Genomic DNA, 22,116 nt, shown 5'->3' on the forward strand with positions numbered 1-22,116 from the left:
TGTAAATGTCCATAGGAGTGCTGACAATATATTTCCTATGAAGTTCCCGTTTGCGCTAATCTTCTGCAGTCTGGCTTCGTTCCATTTCGCATTAATTTTCCTACAGCACAGTACAGCTTTTATCCAGCAGGCTATACCCGGCATGCAATTAGATTTTTGACGATTGCGTTGTTGGAGACATTATTGAATTCTCCACTTACATGTGTCAAGAAAGACACCCAAAGCATATTCCTTATGATTTAGTGTTCTGTATATATTTAGGGTATGCGAGTGATGTGCAGTTTCCGTGGATCTGCCTTTTATATAGGCGTTCTTTGCTTTCGACATGGTGACCCATAAAAGCTTTTCTTTTATATAGGCATCTAAATTTTTTTTTAATGTCTTCAGAAGTACTGAGGTTAAACTCATTGGTCTGTATTATAATAAAAGAAAAGATATATATCGTCTGTACCCTCTGGAAAATGAGTGTTGATCTGGTCTACCAGTAATTCCTTAATGCATCCAGTCCACTCGCCATATTTTTTGCGTAGTAGTAGAAAGCTTGGATAATAATTTCCTAAGCCGAGCTAATTCGGATGTTTTTTCTAACTTGCACAAAAGCTCTCTCTTGTCTTTACGAACTTCTCTTTTATATTTCTAAAGTACATCTCTGTATTCCCCCAACAGGACTCTTAATCGGCCAGCCTAGCAAGTTTGAGTCTGAGCGATTAAGCTCCTTGTTCCACCAAGGCGGCCTCGATTTATCATTTGCACGTATGGGAGATCCCACGATATTATATTTATGCTTTTTTAAGAACGTCAGTGAGTGTAATTGTCCATTTCTCTAGTTCAGAGATTGAGTCATATGCCTTTAGTCTACTTATATTCATCATTCTATGTATATTTTGCTTGTACGCTTTGTTACATCAAGAACGATCTTCGAGGTGGGACCAATATATGTATGTATGTTGGTTCCTCCCTCAGGTTACCTACAACTTAGTTACTGTCAATGTACAGTTAAAGGATCGTCTCAGTGTGAAGTTTTCGAGAATTCGTTTTTGGAATCGAAATTTAAATTATTACGGTTGCTACAGCGTTTCTTGTGGAAAGGGAACAGAGTGGGCAACATAGCGACTGCAATCTTTAAACGCGTTTTTCTCAGAATGGTGTTTTTCAAAACGGTTTCCACTTCAAATTTGGAGAAAACATTTTTAACTTTTAGCTTTTATTTTTATACCCTGAACAGGGTATATTAAGTTTGTTACGGAGTTTGTAACACCCAGAAGGAATCGTCGGAGACCCTATAAAGTATATATATAAATGATCAGTATATCGAGCTGAGTCGATTTAGCCATGTCCGTCTCTCTGTCCGTCTGTCTGTCTGTATATATACGAAATAGTCCCTCAGTTTTTATCATCGGACCATTATAACATATAGCTGCCATACAAACTGAACGATCGGAATCAAATGCTTGTATGGAAAACTTTCACATTTGACAAGATATATTCACGAAATTTTGTATATGTTTGTTTCAAAGACAACAATGTAATCTCCATAGAAAATGTTCAGATCGGTCAACTATAGCATATAGCTGCCATACAAACTGAACGATCGAAATCAAGTTCTTGTATGGACAACTTTCACATTTGGCAAGATATATTCACGAAATTTGAAGAAAATGTGCAGATCGGTTGACTATAGAATATAGCTGCCATACAAACTGAACGATCGGAATCAAGTTCTTGTATGGACAACTTTCTCATTTGACAAGATATATTCACGAAATTTGGTATATATTATTTCCTAAAGCAACAATGTAATATCCGAAGAAATTGATCAGATCGGTTGACTATAGCATATAGCTTCCATACAAACTGAACACATAGTTACTAACAGAAATGCACCTGTGAAGGGTATTTAGCTTCGGTGCAACCGAAGTTAACGTTTTTTCTTGTTTTTTTTTTAAATCTTTTTTTTTCCTACGAAAAACTGTCCAAGAAGAAGGTAAAATTCGATACTTTTTGTTCAAACCGCCGCTATTTTGTCAAGTTTCATAAAACAAAAAAAACTTCCATAGCGCGATAGCGACTTTCTTACAAATTAATAATCTTTTTAAAATTTTTCTTTTACACCAAAATTGCACCCGCTATCGTGGACACCGTACAGGACCTTTTCTTTACGTGTAATTTCAACCATTTATTTAACTATTATACACCTAATAAATAAACATAAAAAAATCATTTTGTATTCGTCATGAATGTATTTATTTATAAAAAAATCTGATTGATTAGTTAATTGCAGAATTAAAAAACATCGTGAAAATCAGACATTTTTCGGAGGGTCGTACTGAGATTGGCACATTGATAACCGCGCCTATAACTAGGGGTCTTTAAGCTTTATTCGCCGCGTCCACCAACCTCCGGAGTTCTATTGTTGACGCTTCCCCATCATGAGGCATGTAAGAGGATGCACGTCGTAGCATCTCATCCATGCCATCCTTTACAACTACAAGGAACATTCCAAAGTAAACAGGACTTAAAAAAAAAAACAGAAGAAATGGTTTTTTCGTCAAAATCAATTTATTTTATTCAAAATAGTCTCCTTCAGCTTCAATACAGCTTTTTGCACGATCCAGAAGCATGTCGAACGAGTGTTTTAGCTAGTTGGCCGGTATTGCCGACAGAATGCCGGTGGAAGCCTTTTGAATAACCTCTACGTCTGCATTTTTTCGAAAAGGAAGAAGTCGCACGGTGCCATATCAGGTGAATACGGGAAGTGGTTAATGGTTAAAATGTGATTTTTGTTCAAATAATCGGTCACAAGCGTCGATCGATGGCACGGCACATTATCGTGCAACACACGGCAACTTTCATCTTCGCGATATTCGAGCCGAACACGTCGAGTACGGCACATCAAACGATAACACGAACATACTTACACCTAAAATCGGTGAAATGTCATGAAATTCTCACTGGACAATCGATAAAGATAGCAGATTCTAACGTACCAGTCGACGTATATGTAGATGACGCTTCCAGGGGCGCTAGACTAAAAAATTTTAGATTGTTTGGAACACACCTTGTTCTACAGTCAGGTCATCTGCATACAAATTTAGATCACTATATATACTCGTATATCTCCTGAGCCATTGAAGGTACAACAACCAAATTTGCTGAGTAGAAATCATATAAGATCTTCTATCCACAGTGTAAAAATTAATGAAATCGAAATATAAACCCGCTGACTCCCCATATAACGGTACTGTTAAATGCGACAAAGCCATTAAATTTTACCACTGATTGTGTGAGAGAGCTTAATAGCCCTGACAGACGGCAGTGCTAATTTGCATTAGCGGGCTTAATTTGCATTAACTTGCGCATTTGATCCATGTTAATACAAATTAGTAGTTCGTGCATTTAGCTGAATTTACCAAATTTGTGTAGGCAACACTGGCAACAACATTGTTTGACAGATGCCTCTTAAAGTCTGAAGCCTTCTTTGTGTTTACAGCATCAGAAGTAAGCGGTTTTTATATTGCTAATTAAACTACGTGCAAGTATATTAACAAAAACAAATTTTAATATTTTTAGATAGCAGAAAATAAACAACGTATAGTTTGCTAACCATTTTTTCAATATTCTTAATTTTTTTCGAGTTACAATCAAGTATTGCTTTTAATTGCACTTTATTATCTTTTATCGTATTTAATAATAAACGAATTTTTTCGTTAAATTTATATTTAGGGATTTCACAAGTCTCATAAAGTTATAAGTTATAACGATTCGAAAACATAGCATTGAGAATTGTAATTGTGTAAACTCATTTTTGTATGAAATCCAACAACAATTTTTCTAAACAAGTGTAAAAATTTTTAATTTTACTATTTTACGATGCTTTACGACGGTTTGTGAGTACCCCAATTGATTTTCAAAAAATACCAAAATTGCCATTAATAATTTTCTCTTATCCATTTTTATTTCACTTTTTTTTAATAAATAAACAAATTTCACAATCGGCTATCTAAATGCAAAATTCTGCAGCTGTTTATTATTTGAGGGCATGCACCTGGAATGTCCGGTCATTTAATTGGGAAGCGGCCGCTTTCCAGCAGGTTGATGTCCTCGTTAGAGTGAAGGCTGACATCACCGCCGTCCAAGAAATGCGATGGACGGGACAAGGACTGAGACGAGTAGATCCTTGTGGCATTTACTATAGTGGCCATATAAAGGGGCGCTAGTTTGGTGTGGCGAGAGAGACTCCGTCGCCGAGTACTATAATTCAATCCGGTGAATGATGTCTAGCCACAATCCGCATCAAAGCGAAGTTTTTCAACATATTGCAGAGTTGGGCGCACGTCCCGATAGAAGAGAAGGACGATGTGACCAAAGATGCCTTCTAAGAGCGCTTGGAGCGCACCTACTCGTATAAGAGCTGCCGCCGCCACGATGCCAAATTCGTGCTTGGCGACTTGAAAGCCACGAGGAAACATCCCCACATGGGTTGAGGCTGATCGACTTCGCCGGGGCCCGATATATGGTTATCTGTAGTACTAGAATCCAGCATAAAAGAATACATCAAGCTACCTGGCTGTCCCCGAATCGAAAATCCACCAACCAGATCGATCATGTTGTACGGAAGACACGTCTCCAGTAGTCTAGACGTGCGCTCGCTCCGATGTCCTAACATCGACTCGGACCACTATTTTGTTGCTGCCAATATTCGCACCTGCCACTGCCCAGCAAAAAACGCACAGCAACAAACACAAGAAAGGCTCGACGTCGAGAAGCTGCAATCACAATAATAAGGATAATAATCGGTATAAGGAAACTGTGGAACGGCATTTCAAGCTCCTTACGTTCAGCTGCAAACAAAACCATTGGTTTTCAGAAAATGCAAAAGAACAGCTGGTACGATGAGAAATACCGTGTCGCAGTGGAGAGAAAACAGATTGATGGGATACATACTGAGAGTTGAAAAGGGAAGCGAGATGCATTTGCAGACAAAAAAAACAAAGAGAGAGGCCGAAATGAGTGTATATGAAAAGCTTGACAAGCTGGCCGAAAGGAGTAATGCTCAAAAATTATACGAAACAATACGGCGGCTACCAGAAGGTTTCAAGACCGGAGCATACTCTTGTAGAACCCAAGAAGGCGACTTAGTACCCGATGCCCAGAGCATACTAAAATTATAGAGGGAACGTTTCTCCAGCCTGCTGAATGGCAGTGAATGCATAACGCCAGGAGAAGGCGAATCCGATTCCCCAATCAATGACGGGCAGACGTTCCATTGCAGGACCATGGAGAAGTTCGAATAGCAATTACCAGTCTAAAGAACAACAAAGCGACGGGAGCAGATGGTTTGCCGGCCGAGCTATTCAAACACGTCGGCGAAGAGCTGATAAGGAGCATACATAAGCTTCTTTGTAAAATATTGTCGGACGAAAGCATGTTCAACGATTAGAACTTAAGTGTGCTCTTCAATATATCGAGCGTATTGTGTGAAAGATTAAAGCCCACTGTCAACAAACTGATTGGACATTATCAGTGTGCCTTAAGGCCTGGCAAATCAACAACCAACCAGATATTCACCATGCGCCAAATCTTGGAAAAATCCCATAAAAAGAGAATTGACACACACCACCTTATCGTCGATTTCAAAGCTGCCTTTGATAGCACGAAAAGGAGCTGTCTTTATGCGGCGTTGTCTGAATCCCCGCAAAACTAGTACGGCTATGTGGACTGAAGTTGAACAATACCAAAAGTTCCGTCAGGATCGGGAAGGACCTCTCCGAGCCGTTCGATACCAAACGAGGTTTCAGACAAGGCGACTCTCTATCCTGCGACTTCTTCAATCTGCTGCTGGAGAAAATAATTCGAGCTGCAGAACTAAACCGAGAAGGTACAATCTTCTTTAAGAATATACAGCTACTGGCGTATGCTGATGATATTGACATCATTGGCTTTAACAACCGCGCCGTTAGTTCTGCTTTCTCCAGAATGGATAAGGCAACGAAGCAAATGGGTCTGGTGGTCATCAAATAAACAGTCGTCGCAATCGCGACTACTGCTGACAGTCATAACTTCGAAGTTGTATATAATTTCGTCTATTTAGGAACCAGCATCAACACTAACAAAAACGTCAACCTCTTTCCGACAGGTGCTACTTCGGACTGAGTAGGCAATTGAGAAGTAAAGTCACTCATTATTCCCGTCCTGCTATATGGATCAGAGACATGGAGGATGACAATAACTAATGAGTTGCGAGTTTTCGAGAGAAAATTTCTGCGAAAAATGTATAGTCCTTTGGGCGTTGGCCACGGCGAATATCGCATTCGATGGAACGATTAGCTTTATAAGATGACATAGTTCAGCGAATTAAAAGACAGCGGCTACGCTGGCCAGATCATGTTGTTCGAATGGACGAAAACACTCTAGCTCTGTTGTCGTCGCAGTATCCGCGGGGGGAAGCAGAAGAAGACCTCCACTCCGTTGGAAGGACAAGGTGGAGAAGGACCTGGCTTCGCGTGGAATATCCAATTGGTGCCATGTAGCGAAAAGAAGAAACGACCGACGCCGCACTGTTGTTAACTCGAAAACCAATTCATCGAAGTGATTTGAACCTGATGCACTCTAAATCTCTTGGTGCACTCTGAATTGCGCCATTTACCTATGAGCATTGGAAACCTATTACATTATCGCAGCTGATTTAGACACTACAAAGAGAAAAAAATGTAAAAAAACAAAATTAATTAAACGCAATTAATCTGAATTCATCTGAAAATCGATTTCCAAAATAAAAAAAATTCGTCCATTATTTGTATTTTGCATTTGTAACAAAATACTATATAACGATGTTTTCTTTTAATAAATATTAAGCGATGTGAATTCTTGAATGGCAAAAACATCTGTTTTATCATCTGTCCAACGGCAGTGAAAACGGCTAGATAAGTGAAAAGATTAAATGTAATCTAATCAATTTCAATTTTTGGTGGGAACATAGTATAAGGTTTCGGTTTGGGAAATACTAGTATTAGAGATGTCTGCTTATTTAATAAAAGCGAATGAACTATTATCTTTTTTGCAAGTTGGGTAGCCAGAACTATTTGAGAAATTTTATTATATCTAGCTTATTATTATTGTTTTATGTTAAGTCATTACTTGTTGTCAATATTTTTTCCAGAGATCAAGAGATGCCCAGCTCTCCTGTCACTAGAAATGTGAGAGCTGCTCACCTACCGAACTTTGACGGTTGACTGGATTGGGTAGGTTTTGACATTTCGCAATTGGTAGAAAAGAGACGACCGGATTGAAATCTCGCCAAAATAATATTAGAATGGAGGAATTCGTAGCGGACATCGTTTCTTCGAAGAAAAAAGAATCAGCAAAAAGTGTTAAGTGAAAAGTGAAGTAGTGAAGTTTGTGAAATTTTTTAATATATCACTGAAAATAAAAGGATAAATCAGCAAATATAAACGTAAGTAGCCTTAAAGTAATTTGCGACCATAATTATATATAAAACACATTTTAATTTACACCAAAAATGCCGAAAACACCGATATGGAAAAAATGCATTGTGGGCTGCAATGAGGGAAGTGCGGTTTTTAGATTTCCAAACGAAGTGCAAAAAGTGACCAAATAAGAAATAATAAAATCCGGTGTTAAAACTTTTTTTAATAAACAGGAAAAGAATTAAAGATACATTTCGATATTTGAAATTAAATTTCTTAAATATATAAATGTAACGTTAACACAGTTCATTTAAGTATTTTCAATGTGAAATTGATAGCAATTTTTAAATAATATTTAATTGTATGTATTATTTAAATAATTAAACTCAATTAAGCTGAATAAAAAAGTGTAAGAAAAAGTTCCGATAAATTTCGATATTTTGAAATTTATTTTTTTAAATATTTAAATGTAACGAATACACCGATTCATTTGAATTGATAAATTTATATGTTTGGTATTTTTGAACTATATGTAATATATGTATGTAGTTATTTTATGTTTTTATATAATTTTTTTCTTTTGAATAGGCGTAAATGTTGGCTCAACCGTTTAGGTGTTTCCGATGAAACAAGACAGGTATGTACATAGAAGAAGAAGAAATTGAGGGACTTGAATAGGGTTTTGAAAAAAAATTTAGATGAAAATAATAATAATACCCAACGATTACCCTCCTCCATCCCAACAGACGCGAGGGGCGCAATCCGCGAAAGAGCGGAATTAGCCGAGTCATAAAAGGCAAGAGAGTTTTAGGCGTTGCGATCTTAAGCTGCTCAGGTACAGAAACATAAATTTCAACAGCCAAAATTAAGAGTTAGATTAAAGTAAGTTTATTATTTTTAAATGCTACTTGTTAAGAGTAGATAAAATACTTTTTTTAATGGTAAAGAGTGAGTCTGTTAGATCAAATGTGCTGGAATGAGAATTTAAATCATGACATATACGGCGGAATAGTTCGTTTAACTCAAAATTGTTCTAGGGAATTTTAAAAATTATAGTCTAAACTGCCTAGTAGAGCGAGCGGGAACGATAAAATTAATATCAGATAAGAGAGATGGGCTACAGACTGGCCCATTCATGAGTTAAAAGAAATATTATACCAAGCATCTCTCCACGACTACCGAGTGTCGAGAGATTTATAAGTTTTAAACGGTTTTTGTAAGGGGGAAGATTTAAATTAGAAACTTATTTCTATAGGTTATAACTGAGTGGAAGAGTGAAATCAAAAGAAAATTAGCTCACAACAAAATTGAGAGTCGGGCAACAGGAGGTGGTCCATTTTCTAAATATCAGCTCGCTCCACACGAAGAAGCTATTGTGCGTCTTTGTGACATTTCTCAAACTATAGAAGGCATACCAGTTTCTCTTGGCACCCAACCCGTCAATGAGAATTTAAATATAACAATTGCAGGGGTGAATGTAGATTTGTCTTCCTCATCGCCAGAGCAACAAAATATAAACTTAAGTTATAATGTATCCAATAGACAAAAAGAAAAAAAAGTTTGAACACATAAGAAAAAAAACAAAAAAAAGCTTAATTATTTAATTAAAGATCCTGGTTGTGAAATATACTTAAAGTACCTGAATTTATAAGACTGATTTTAGTTTAGTCATGAAGACTGTTATATTTAAAATTAAGAAATAAATCCATTGAGTTACAAAGTAGTTGACTCTCTTATTCTCCGGCCTTCGCTCTGCAGTGAACCATTATCAGATTGGAAAAAATTGTCATCGTCAGTCTCACTTGCAAGAATTACTACTTCCTGATTATATTCAATGTTGTAACGTCAGCAGATGTTGTGTAAGGCATAACAGACGTTTACAATTTTAACCACTTTTCAGGGCGATAATGTAATGTGGACATTAAACAGCGAAAACGGCTCTTTAAAACTCCGATTGTCGTTTCCACAATATTCCGTGCAGCCGTATGTGCTATGTTAAACTTATACTCCATTGAGTTAAACTGTGGATCTCTATAAGGTGGTAACAAAAATGGTTCAATTCAGCAGCCGCAATCGCCCAGCAACCTCAATGAACGCTGCCCACTCTCATACGAGTACTGTGTACGGAAATATTGTTTAGCGTGACTCATACCCCAGATGAAAGCATAATGAATTGAACCGGGATACCACGCGTCACGCGTTTGAATAATAATTTATTGTTTATACTTACTATCATCGCATTTATGCTAAAATATCCCTTTCTGTTAAAATATAAATGCTCATTATCAGGTGGTTTTATGATTTTTATATGTGTTCCATCTATACAACCGACTATTACGGGTATTTTGTACTTTCCAAAAAAGTCTTGAAATCAATTTTTCGCTTTCATCCATAGAAAGTTTTACCCACTGACCGCAAATGTAATTCTCTAAGAGGCACATCACTTTTGTTAAAATCTGCGACACCGTGTTTCTTGTCAAACTGATACAAAAATCACGGTAAGCTCCTTCAGCTAAAAAACGCAGTGTTGCTGCCAATTGAATTAGCGGTGGAATGGTCGAAGGCTGCAAATGTGGTTCTATTATATTTAACACCATAATAAATGCGTCTTTATTCAGCCGATAATGTGATATGAATCTGTGAAGTAAGCGGGTAAAGTAACACACAAGTAAATACAAGATAAATTATACTTACGATTCTTCTGGAGCATCAAGTGGGTTACTATGATCTCTTAATACTATTTACGTTTAATTTTTTCATTTCTTTCTTCCTCTAATAAAAGGAAAGCTAATATTACCGAACTCATTTCAAATTTTATTCGAATTGCATTCACAATAGTTGTCACATAAGTAAACAGTTGATTCAAATATTGGTTTTGCATATGTTCGAAAAGACGAAAATCCAATCAGATTCTGTGACACCATTTTAAATTAGAATTGGTTTGAAATTCTGACAGCTAAGCAATTCTGTCTTGGACAACACCCCTGATTGGTTGAATACCAAGAATATCAAGTTGATACATGTTATACAAATTGAAGCAAATTAGTTATGGTAGATTTCCTTTTACGAAACCCGTGCTGAGAACAAGAAATTAGTGGAGAGATCCGGAAATCCATAATTATATAATTGTTCTAACTTATTTAACTGATATAAGACGTCTGCTGCGGAAATGGTAGGTGCATTAATGACAGAAATCGGACATAAATTGTGCTGATGCGGAACATTTTTTAGAGATTTTGGAGAATTATTGGACCTAAAAAATTCAGCGAATATTAGAAATGGTGTGATTGTTCTGTTTGGAGTTGACGAAACCATAGAACAATTTTGGATTACGTATAATATTATTTCTGAAGTTATACTTCTTATACGAGTTCGGAAAAGGTTGCGATAGATTCAGGTTGCACAACCTTGCTCAATATGAATGTACGCAACCTTGTCTGCGAAGATGTTCGAGCAGCAAACGAAACAGTGACAATCGGCGATCGTTTGTTCGTTTCTTTCGGCACAGCTCGGCTTTTCTACCAACAACACAATGTGACCATGCTTATGCTGTTGTTGTTTTTGTAGAACAATGTTTCAATTTTTGGTTGGTGACATATTCAATTAAAAATAAATTCTGTTGGGATTCGAACCTACGTGCTCATCGTAGCTTTTCAAGCGCTTACCACCAACACCATCATTGACACTTGTATTGCGTTGTCCTAATTATGGTTTGGTTATGCATGAAAGAAATATACAATGGATCGCCGATTGTTACCTCTTTCCTTGCTGCTGCTGTGCATATGTATGTTTGTATGCTTGTGCACTATTGAAGTTATGCTTCTTTTTCTTTCGTTTGTCTTTCATTTCTGCGAATTCTCAACTATTTTGCGTATATTTTGGTTGAAAAACTCTGCGTTGGCCGTTGAAAAAGTAAGGCTATAATTTACTGGATCATTTCTGTAGTTAGTCTTCATTTAAATTTTTTGGAAATCGGCCCGCCATGACGAGGTATATCGTTTTATCTGAGAGCGTGAGGTTTATGAACTTCATTTCTAATATTGTGTTGTGGCATATTAGAAATGATGTTTCTTCGAAAATCGCTCGCTTACAACGGATAAAACGACTTCTGAGTGGTGATTTTAATGAATAAATTCCAAGGTTTTACACAAAAATAATACGGTCAATAAGTACAGTACGCTTACGTATGCTTGCGCACTATTTTTCTTTCGTTTGTCTTTCATTTTTGCGAATTCTCAACTATTTTATGTGACTTTATTTCTTTCGTCTCTCTTTTTTTTGTGCGAATTCTTTAAATTTCTGAACGCGCACATGCGTATACATACATTCATATGAGCATGTGCAGATACACAAGATAGATACACAGAAACATGTATGCCTTTTAACATCGTATACTATACTAATAAATATTTTTCGTACTAATAGAAATTAAATTTATCACAGCAATATTATTTATATGTATATTAGGTATATTGCTGTGATAAATTTAATTTATATTAGTAAGAAAAATATTTATTAGTATAGTATTACGATGTTAAAATGCAAAAATTAAAGACAAAGTCCGTCGAGATTCGAACCTGCATTCACATTGTGACTTTTTATGTGCTTACCACCAACACCACTATTGACCCTTTCGTGGCGTTGTCTTAAGTATGGTTTTATGCATGTAAGAAATATACGATGGTTCAAATAATTTTGTTTAAGTATAGAAATATGCTTTTGTAGAACATTGGCTTTCGCAAACATACAGACAAATGTGCAAACGACATAATATATGTATGATTGTTTCGCATTTTGCTTCTACGCCGGTCAAATTTCTATACAAAAATCGACTGGAAATGCATGAGAAAATAAAATGGACAACTAGGGCAAATAATTTTAAAAAAATTTATTGATAATTAAATATAAATGAAAATACATGTAAATTTACTTAAAATTTATTAAAAAACTTATTTAAATTTATTAAGAAACTTATTTAAATTTATTGAAAAACTGCATTGAAAAATAAAAAGAAAATTCATTTTACTTTGGCCCAGTTTTTTGCGCAATACAAATGCAACGCCAATAATGAATACAAGAAATTGACTTAACACCATGATATAAGATATACAAATTATAATATGACAACCCAATTCGAAGAGTACAAAAGAGAAATGGTTACGCTGCATATTCCCTTCCGCAACGAAGAGACAGAACTATTTAGACTTTGCTTTATAAAATGTGCATAATGAATTTAAATGTTCTAGTTTTCTTTCATACAAAATGATATCCATTTCTGAATATCACTAAAAAGTATAACTTCTTCCGCGCGTAGGGACTCCACGCACCCTTTTTTACTTCTATATATATAAAATTAAGTGGCAAAACTTCCTGTTCGCATACTCCTCCTAGACGGATTGCCCGATTTCAATGAAATTTTCAGTGGTGATTGGGGTTTGTTTGGAGGGTGCACATAAGAAATTTAATGTGTGTATCATTGCACGTTTTGCAAAAAACAAAAAAATGATACATCCCGCCTATACAAATTCTCTTGAAATAATGGTTTGCCGCAAGATTGGCAGTCCTGTCAAATGCCTTTTACTAATAAACAGAAACAACTGGCGGATGTTTACAATTAATAAAAAACATTGACATCGCATGTTGATCGTTTTTGCCTGACATTCGTTCTTTCTATGGATGACTGTCAAGCTAACAAGACATACAGAACGTAAGTGTTCCGAATGCACTGAGTGTATCAAAAAAATGTTTCAACATTGTGTGTATTTTTCTCAGATTTCAACGTGATTAACATTCTGCGTACAACACAAAGCAAGTGAGTATTGTTGTTGTTTCATATGTGATGTCATGCGGTTCGATTGTCGCTTGAAAATGCGCGGTGTGTGTAAAAAAAAGTGTTTCAACATTGTATGTTTTTTCCAGATTTAATTCCATCGATTTGCTACATTTATTCGAACCGATTTTGTGTTTTTCTGCTGACCGTGCAACACATACAAAGCAAGTGAGTATTGTTATTGTTTCGTACGTGCTTCCATGCGGTTCGCAAATACACTGTTGGTGGGTCTTATTCCATATGCGTGTGTGGGTAAAATACATAGTTTAAGATGTAGTTTTAGGTTAATTTTTCCATTTTTATTTATGTTCTTCAAATATGCATACTCTAGCACGATCACCGAGAACAACACTAACTACCTTTTTCGAGTTGTCTGAAAACGATGAATTTGCAAGAACATTGCTATATTCCGAAATACCACAATATTTCACTTGAAATCCGTCATCGAAAACATTTCAACGACGAAAGCAAGGGGAGCGTGTTGACGGTTATCCAAATGCCCGTAAAACCGATGCCATAAGACGCATTTACACCATCCATCCGAACAACGCCGAATGTTTTTATTTGCATCTGCTATTAGTCAACGTGCGCGGACCAAGATCATTTGATGATTTGAAAACTGTTGACGGTCAGTTGTGTGCGACGTATCGTGAAGCATGTCTGCGATTGCATTTGTTAGAAGATGATATGCATTGGGACACCGCACTTCATGACGCATCACTCACATCTCATCCAAAACAAATACGCGTACTATTCGCCATAATAATATCTACATGCCTTCCGTCAAATCCGCAATAACTGTGGAATAAGTACAAAGACTGCATGACCGAGGACTTATTAATTTTGGCGCGTAATCGAGCATCGGACGCAGACTTGCTATATACATACATTACAAATGTATAATTCTGCTTTGATATTGGTTGAAGATCTGTGCCTTACAATTGCGAATAAGGCATTAGCGCAACTTGGCATTACTGCGCCCAATCATTGACCATGAGCTTCAACGTGAACAACAATACGATTGCAATGAATTGCGTGCTTTCATACAAGCTAACATTACCAAATTGAATATTCAGCAGAAAAATGCTTATGATAAGATTATACGAGTGGTTGACAATAACGCCGGTGGATTCTACTTTCTTGATGCGCCCGGTGGTACAGGGAAAACGTTTCTGATCTCTTTGTTTCTTGCTACTATACGGTCACAGCAGAAAATTGCGCTGGCAATTGCTTCGTCAGGCATCGCTGCTACTCTACTTGCTGGCGGCCGAACAGCTCATTCTGCGTTGAAATTACCGTTGAACATCCAAGTCGTTGAAACACCAACGTGCAACATATCGAGGAATTCAACAATGGCAAAAGTTTTGCGAGGAGCTGGAATAGTTCTATGGGATGAGTGCCCAATGGCTAACAAAAAGTCATTAGAAGCATTCAATAGAACAATGCAAGATTTACGCCAAAAGCAACAACTTTTTGGCGGAGCATTAGTCTTATTATCCGGCGATTTTCGGCAAACTTTGTCAGTCATTCCTCGATCAACTCCTGCCGATGAAATAAACGTATGTTTAAAATCGTCAGTTTTGTGGAGACATGTTCAAAGGCTGACTCTTACCATCAACATGCGAGTCCAATTGCAAAATGATCGATCCGCAGCGGCGTTTTCGAAGCAGTTGTTGGACATTGGCGAAGGCAAAATACCAATCGATGATACCGGTTTGATCACATTGCCGAACAACTTTGGTACACTTTAACAATCGAAAGAAGAATTGATTGAAAGTGTATTTCCGAATATTGTTCAACACTATCAACGCCACGATTATTTAAGTGAATGCGCAATATTGGCACCGAAAAATGTACACGTCAACGAAATCAATTTTGCCATTCAAGAAAAACTGCCAGGAGAAGCTACAACATATATGTACATCGATTGATAGCGTTTTAAATCAAGATGAAGAAGTCAATTATCCAACTGAATTCTTGAATTCTTTGGATCCCCCCGGTCTGCCACCGCATCGTTTGGTCCTGAAAGTCGGTTCACCCATTATACTTCTACGAAATCTGAAGCCACCGACTTTGTGTAATGGCACAAGACTTTCAGTCAAAAAATTGTGGCCAAATTTGATTGAAGCAACAATACTAAATGACAAGACAGCAGTTGAAGTTGTACTCTTAGCACGCATTCCCATGATTCCAACGGACATGCCGTTTGAATTCAAGCGCTTACAGTTCCCAGTACGTCTTTCCTTTGCGATGACCATCAACAAATCGCAAGGGCAAACGTTTCAAGTGTGCGGCGTCAATTTGGAAGAACCGTGCATCTCCCACGGCCAATTGTTCGTCGCATGCTCGAGAGTGGGAACACCAAGGTGCTTATTCATTTACGCGCCTGGTGGAAAAACCAAAAATGTTGTATACCAATATGTTTTATAAATGTTTTATAAATAAGTAACAGTTTTACAACAATAAATAAAACACAAAGTAAAAACCCTTAAGAGTTTTAATTTATTTAGGTGTAGCACAGGGTAACAGCTAGTTCTTTGTATAATTATTATAACATATTTTGTTAAGTTCAGCAAATTGTCGACGCAATTTAGAATAGGTATGAAAATTTTTTTAAAACGATTGCTTTAACTTCAAGATTAGTAACGACTGCAATGATCATAATGGTGCAAGGTATAGGTTGAGAGCCTTGGTCCCATCTATTGTCTTATTTTTTCGTAAAAGTTTCCTGCAAAGGGAATGTCCTCAAGAAATACATTCTTGAAACCATTACCCAACTGCAAAATAATTCCTTGCCATTTTGTTTGCGACCAGAGCACCAACTTTCAGAATTGCGCTAATTCGTTAGGTGTTTCAGCGTCACGGCCTTTTTCTAAATGTTAATGTCAAGGAAATATATTTTTTTACGATAGCCCCCTTTTGATAAAACGTAGTCGTAACTATTTACAAAATTTAAAAAAATACGGTTTCTTTTTAATTGTTGCGTAAATTGGTCGGATATTGTTCACTTTTATGAAACCCTTTATGAAACGACTTTAACTCGAGTTATCGGTGTGCGCATAAATTAACCGATGCTCATATTTATCCAAATACCTTCCAAAAAATGAAGGTTAAATTCGCATCTCAAGTATTGAATCGACCGTATTCTTTTAATAAAATGAAGGATGTAAGGCTCATTTTGTGTTGTGATAATTGTGAACCAAAAATAGTTATAGCCCTTTTTATTAGGATAAGAATATATTTTTGAACTAAATTTTTAAATAAAGACCTTTATGTGCATTTTTTTAAGAATAAAATTGTGTGCGTTTCACACCTATAGGTTTAAATTTTATTATTTTTTAGTGGTTACAATAAGGGAACTTAAACTTACGATAGAAAGTGAAAAAGTTAAAATTTTTTAAACAGATAGACTAAAGAGGCACTAAAATTAGAAATCAATTTCTAAGCAAAATTAGAACTAGTTAAATGTACGCATTTGTATTTATGTAAATATTTATGCTGTGATATTTTTATATATTTTGTTACATGAATTGTTATTGTTTTGTTTTTTTATGTAAATAAATATATTAATGGGTGATATAGAGCACCCAAAACTAACTTCGGTAACGCGCCGGTTTGCCTACTTCCTGGGTGGTGTGGAAAGTGCAATTGGGCATTTTAATTTAAATGCCCAAATATTATAATTTCGTTCGATCTGGCCACAATGGAAAATGTTATAAAAAACTTAGTTTGAGACGCTCTCACACTGGAATAAATGAGTTAAGCTTCCCACCCTCATACACCACTACATTACACAACACACCACTCACAAAGCAACACTGGCACACTCACCACACTTGGAGGCAACACACATCATCTAGAAGCAGCAGTCTAAACCCACGCACACATACCAATACACGCCGTACATCAACCCACCATAACTCTCCACAGCCCAACGAGCAAAAACTCTCGTCCTGGAAGAGGACCGCCCTTTCGATCACGATCTACGAGCGATTTTTTTGCTATTTTCGGCACGCAGCAGCTTTTCTCGTTTTTCTTCGTTTCTTTTCGGCGCGCAACCCAAATCATCTTGCCTTACAGTTGCTCATCCAATTTAACTTCAAGTTTTTTTATATACTTATATACCTATTAGTACAACTTCTATTGGTATTCGACCAAGGAGCCCATCAATTTTCGGTTTTTCCATACATCTACTGTCACTCCACTGGTATCCGACCAGGGAGATTTTTCCTTTAACATTTTACTTAAGACATTGTGAACGAATTAAAAAAACTTGTGTATATAAATACCTTAACGAATTAAAAGGCAATCATTTTTCTATAACAAAAAAAAGCTTTTTTCCGGAGTGGGTGCTAAGGTGTAAGTGATAAATTATCTATCTACATACGTGAGTAAGTGATAAAGTAACTATGGTCCTTCGAGCCATTCTGAATGGCACTATTGTGGAAAACTAACTAACTAGTTTAACTAAAAATATAAAAAAAGAGAAGGTGAAATATTAAAGAAAAAAATGGTGACAAAAAGAAAAAACAAAATAATTGTATAAATAACGAAAAAGTGCGCAAGTGGAAAGCATACAAGTGCAGTGAAACAGAAAACACAAACAAAAAGAAAAAAAAAGGTAAAGTGCATACAAATATACCACAAGTACAGAAAATCAATAAAAAAAAAGTCATAACTGCGTGTTGGCGCAAACCCTTCAGCGAAGTTTAGTGCAAAAAAAAAAAAAACAGCCAAAATATATACATACATACATATAGAAATCATTCGTATTACATATATAATTAACAGTGCGGTGCCAAAAATTAGCAGTTATAACAAACAAAACAAATCGGGGAGAAATATAAATAATATGTATATAGTATATACATATATATAATCAAAAGAAAACCGGCGCGCATCAAAAAGCTATATATGTAATTAATTACATATTAATACATAGATCGGGCGCGGAATAAAAACAAAAATAACAACAAGCCAGCAAGCACAAGGAACCCACCGAATCATTCCAGGACAGGATTACAGGGACACAAACCTACCGACCCGCACATTGGCTAACCCTAATCCCCAAAATCCCATGACGGATATCAAAGTGAGTCGTATCGATTCCTTTTAGTATTTAATTTTTCATTTCTCAATTTCTGCATATATGTATATTATTGCGATGAAAATTTTGTGACAAATTGATTTAACTTGCATAGAGTAACTCATCAAGTTATCAAAACCACTTTGCGAGTTAGTTCACACCTGGAGCTTTCAGGAAAGCCCTCAACCTCCCTTCTATCCCTACCAGGGGCGTGGCAATAGCGTTCACAAAAAATGTAACATTTTGAGAAAAATTACATTTTTCTTAACCTTTAAAACGCTCTAGTGGCTAAAGTATTTGACGTAGATAAACATACAAACCAATTTTGACATGTAACGAACATAGAAACAGATAAATCAACCGTGCGAAGTGATAGAAACATACCAAAGTTCATATATTTTCATACAAAATATATGGAGTCTTGCCAAGCACCATTGGTGCACTAAGGTGTAATATTATAATATCCTTTTTTGTCCTTTTCGATACGATATCCTTGAATTTTTTTTCTGAATTCTATAGACAATAAAATTCTAGGAAGCTACCTGGAAGCGCAAGTCGTTTGCTACACTCTTAATATATTTAAATAACATTTAAAAACAAAATGCCTGGCCAGACCCGAGGGTCTCGATGAGGGTTAAATAAGTAAGCTAAAGTAAAGGCAGAAACAAAAAAAGTTATATACATATATACATATAGTATGTATATATACCTACATAGAAAAAAGAGAAAAGGTCAAGAAATCCAAATCAAAATTTACATATTTACATATATGCACTAATTCAATATATATGTATGTATATGCTTTAATATACTTAGATATTTATCTTACGTATATATCGGGTGATTTTTTAAGAGCTTGATAACTTTTTTTTAAAAAAAAACGCATAAAATTTGCAAAATCTCATCGGTTCTTTATTTGAAACGTTAGATTGGTTCATGACATTTACTTTTTGAAGATAATTTCATTTAAATGTTGACCGCGGCTGCGTCTTAGGTGGTCCATTCGGAAAGTCCAATTTTGGGCAACTTTTTCGAGCATTTCGGCCGGAATAGCCCGAATTTCTTCGGAAATGTTGTCTTCCAAAGCTGCAATAGTTGCTGGCTTATTTCTGTAGACTTTAGACTTGACGTAGCCCCACAAAAAATAGTCTAAAGGCGTTAAATCGCATGATCTTGGTGGCCAACTTACGGGTCCATTTCTTCAGATGAATTGTTCTCCGAAGTTTTCCCTCAAAATGGCCATAGAATCGCCATCTTGTTGAAACCACATGTCAACCAAGTTCAGTTCTTCCATTTTTGGCAACAAAAAGTTTGTTAGCATCGAACGATAGCGATCGCCATTCACCGTAACGTTGCGTCCAACAGCACCTTTGAAAAAATACGGTCCAATGATTCCACCAGCGTACAAACCACACCAAACAGTGCATTTTTCGGGATGCATGGGCAGTTCTTGAACGGCTTCTGGTTGCTCTTCACCCCAAATGCGGCAATTTTGCTTATTTACGTAGCCATTCAACCAGAAATGAGCCTCATCGCTGAACAAAATTTGTCGATAAAAAGCGGAAAACACATTTCGAACCGAACACTGATTTTGGTAATAAAATTCAATGATTTGCAAGCGTTGCTCGTTAGTAAGTCTATTCATGATGAAATGTCAAAGCATACTGAGCATCTTTCTCTTTGACACCATGTCTGAAATCCCACGTGATCTGTCAAATACTAATGCATGAAAATCCTAACCTCAAAAAAATCACCCGATATAATGTATATACTCATCCGTTAAGAGCAAGTGCAATACCGGAATTGGTGCTCATCTACATACATACATCTTGTTCTTTACTGGATACAAACATACAAGTGCTTAGAAACCGCCTACGCTATCGCTTGCACTATTAGACATGACAACGTGAATTGCCAATTTGATGCTATGCAGTACAACAACCAGAGACAGTACAACAACCAGAGACAGTACAACAACCAGAGACAATACAACAACATGCAGCATCAACCAAACAGAAGTTACCACAATGACCAGCGAAGATACAAGCCAAACGTGTAAGTGCAATATACCCAAAGTGCACCACCGCAGCAGTCCCAACCAATGGACGTAGATTCCTCACGCCAATACAGAAGACCCACCAACTTCAACGCCGCACCAATACAAAAAAAACTATGACCGCCAAATGCAAGGATTATCTCCAAACAACCCATTTCGAGGAGACCCACAGAAGAGGCACTAAAATCCTTCATCACGCAACTACGTCGCACCACAGAAGATGCAACGTGTAAACCAAACATATGAAGAAGAACTAGACTCTCTTGCCCCACAACAAAGCGACGATCATTACAAGACAGGTTCTGTTTTTTTAGGCGAGTGAATGAATTGCCGTGTCTGCAACGCCACTGCAGGGATACAGGCAAATAAGTAAATATTCTTATCGACACCGGAGCAACAAACAATTATATAAGCACTAAATGTAATCTTGGTGAGTCTATTCCAACTAAACCTATTAAAGTGAAAACTCTTCATGGTTTCTCAATAACAAAATCAAAAAAAATAGTATCAGTGTTAGATAATTTGCTTACATTTTTTGAAACTGATGCATTAGAAGAATTTGATATGCTTCTAGGTGAACAGGGACTTAGAACACTAAAAGCAGAGATTAATCTTTTCGAGTACAAGCTCAGTTATAAATATAGGGCCAAGAAAGAAAGTGATACTTTGCAAAAATTAAATTAAACAATAAGCAATGAAGAATATATGTATATCTGAAATTGAAAAAATAATGCAACAAAATGAAGGTACTAACTCAATAATACCATTTACTACTACAGTACAAGCCACAATTAGGACGAAATCTGACGATCCTATTTGGACAAAACAATATCCGTACCCTATATCTGATAATAATTTTATTAACAAAGAAATAAATAAACTTTTAGAAAATAAAATAATCCAACCTTGTAAAAGTCCATAAAATTCACCCATTTGGACAATTGCTAAAAAAGGTACTGATGAAAAAGGGAAACCTAAACGCAGAATGGTTGTAGACTTTCAAAAGCTAAATGCTCAAACTATTACAGATAGATATCCCATACCTGATGTAGGCATGAAAATACAGAATCTTGGTAAAGCAAAATTATTTACAACTTTAGATTTAGAATCTGGATTTCATCAAATTTTTATTAAAGAATCTGACAGAGAAAAAACAGCTTTCAGCACAAATGGAGCCAAATATGAATTTCTTCAGTCTTCGACTAAACCCCGCCGTGTGCATACGTTTGCTCTCTTTCGCGGACCTCGTCTGACTTTCTCACCCGCTTCAGTGCAGTTATCTTTAATTATTCTTCTTTTGCGCTCTATCCCACGTGTTTCTTCTGTTTGTGCGAACAAAGGTATACTCTACCAAGTGACTAATAACATAAGTGTGCAACATGCCCCCCGGGGCTACTAACCTAGGGGAAAACAGGTTTGCCCTGCTTTCCTCTAGTCCACAATCAAAAAGGAAAAAAGCCAACAAATCTGTTGAAGAGTTCTTGTAAACATTACAAAGAACGACGATCCTAAGTTCATTGTATTAAAATCGTGCGACAACAACAAGCCCCTATCACGTTTTTCATGTTTTTGGTACATAAAGCCCTTAACGCCATAAGTAAAGATGTGAAAATCACAGAGATGAGAGATGGAAATCTCTTGCTACTTGCAAAAAATAAAAAAAATGCCGAAAAGTTCATCAACATCAAAAACCTCTCAGGCATCTGCCAAATCGAAG

General features: G+C 36.4%; 1 protein-coding gene and 1 pseudogene across 1 annotated transcript in view; both read left to right on the plus strand.

The window, feature by feature from the left end:
• LOC126765047 (radial spoke head 10 homolog B-like) overlaps window positions 1–7,452 on the plus strand; it is a 199,337-nt gene extending 191,885 nt beyond the window's left edge. The window contains exon 9 of the mRNA XM_050482631.1: window positions 7,160–7,452. Within this exon, the coding sequence (XP_050338588.1) occupies window positions 7,160–7,192 (33 nt within the window). The 3' untranslated portion in view covers window positions 7,193–7,452. The remainder of the gene's footprint in view (window positions 1–7,159) is intronic.
• A 3,889-nt stretch (window positions 7,453–11,341) lies between these two features.
• On the plus strand, window positions 11,342–11,544 carry LOC126765641 (small nucleolar RNA U3; annotated as a pseudogene).
• The last annotated feature ends 10,572 nt before the right edge of the window (window positions 11,545–22,116 follow it).

This window comes from Bactrocera neohumeralis, unplaced genomic scaffold, assembly GCF_024586455.1.
Source record: "Bactrocera neohumeralis isolate Rockhampton unplaced genomic scaffold, APGP_CSIRO_Bneo_wtdbg2-racon-allhic-juicebox.fasta_v2 cluster10, whole genome shotgun sequence".
Classification (NCBI taxonomy): domain Eukaryota; kingdom Metazoa; phylum Arthropoda; class Insecta; order Diptera; family Tephritidae; genus Bactrocera; species Bactrocera neohumeralis.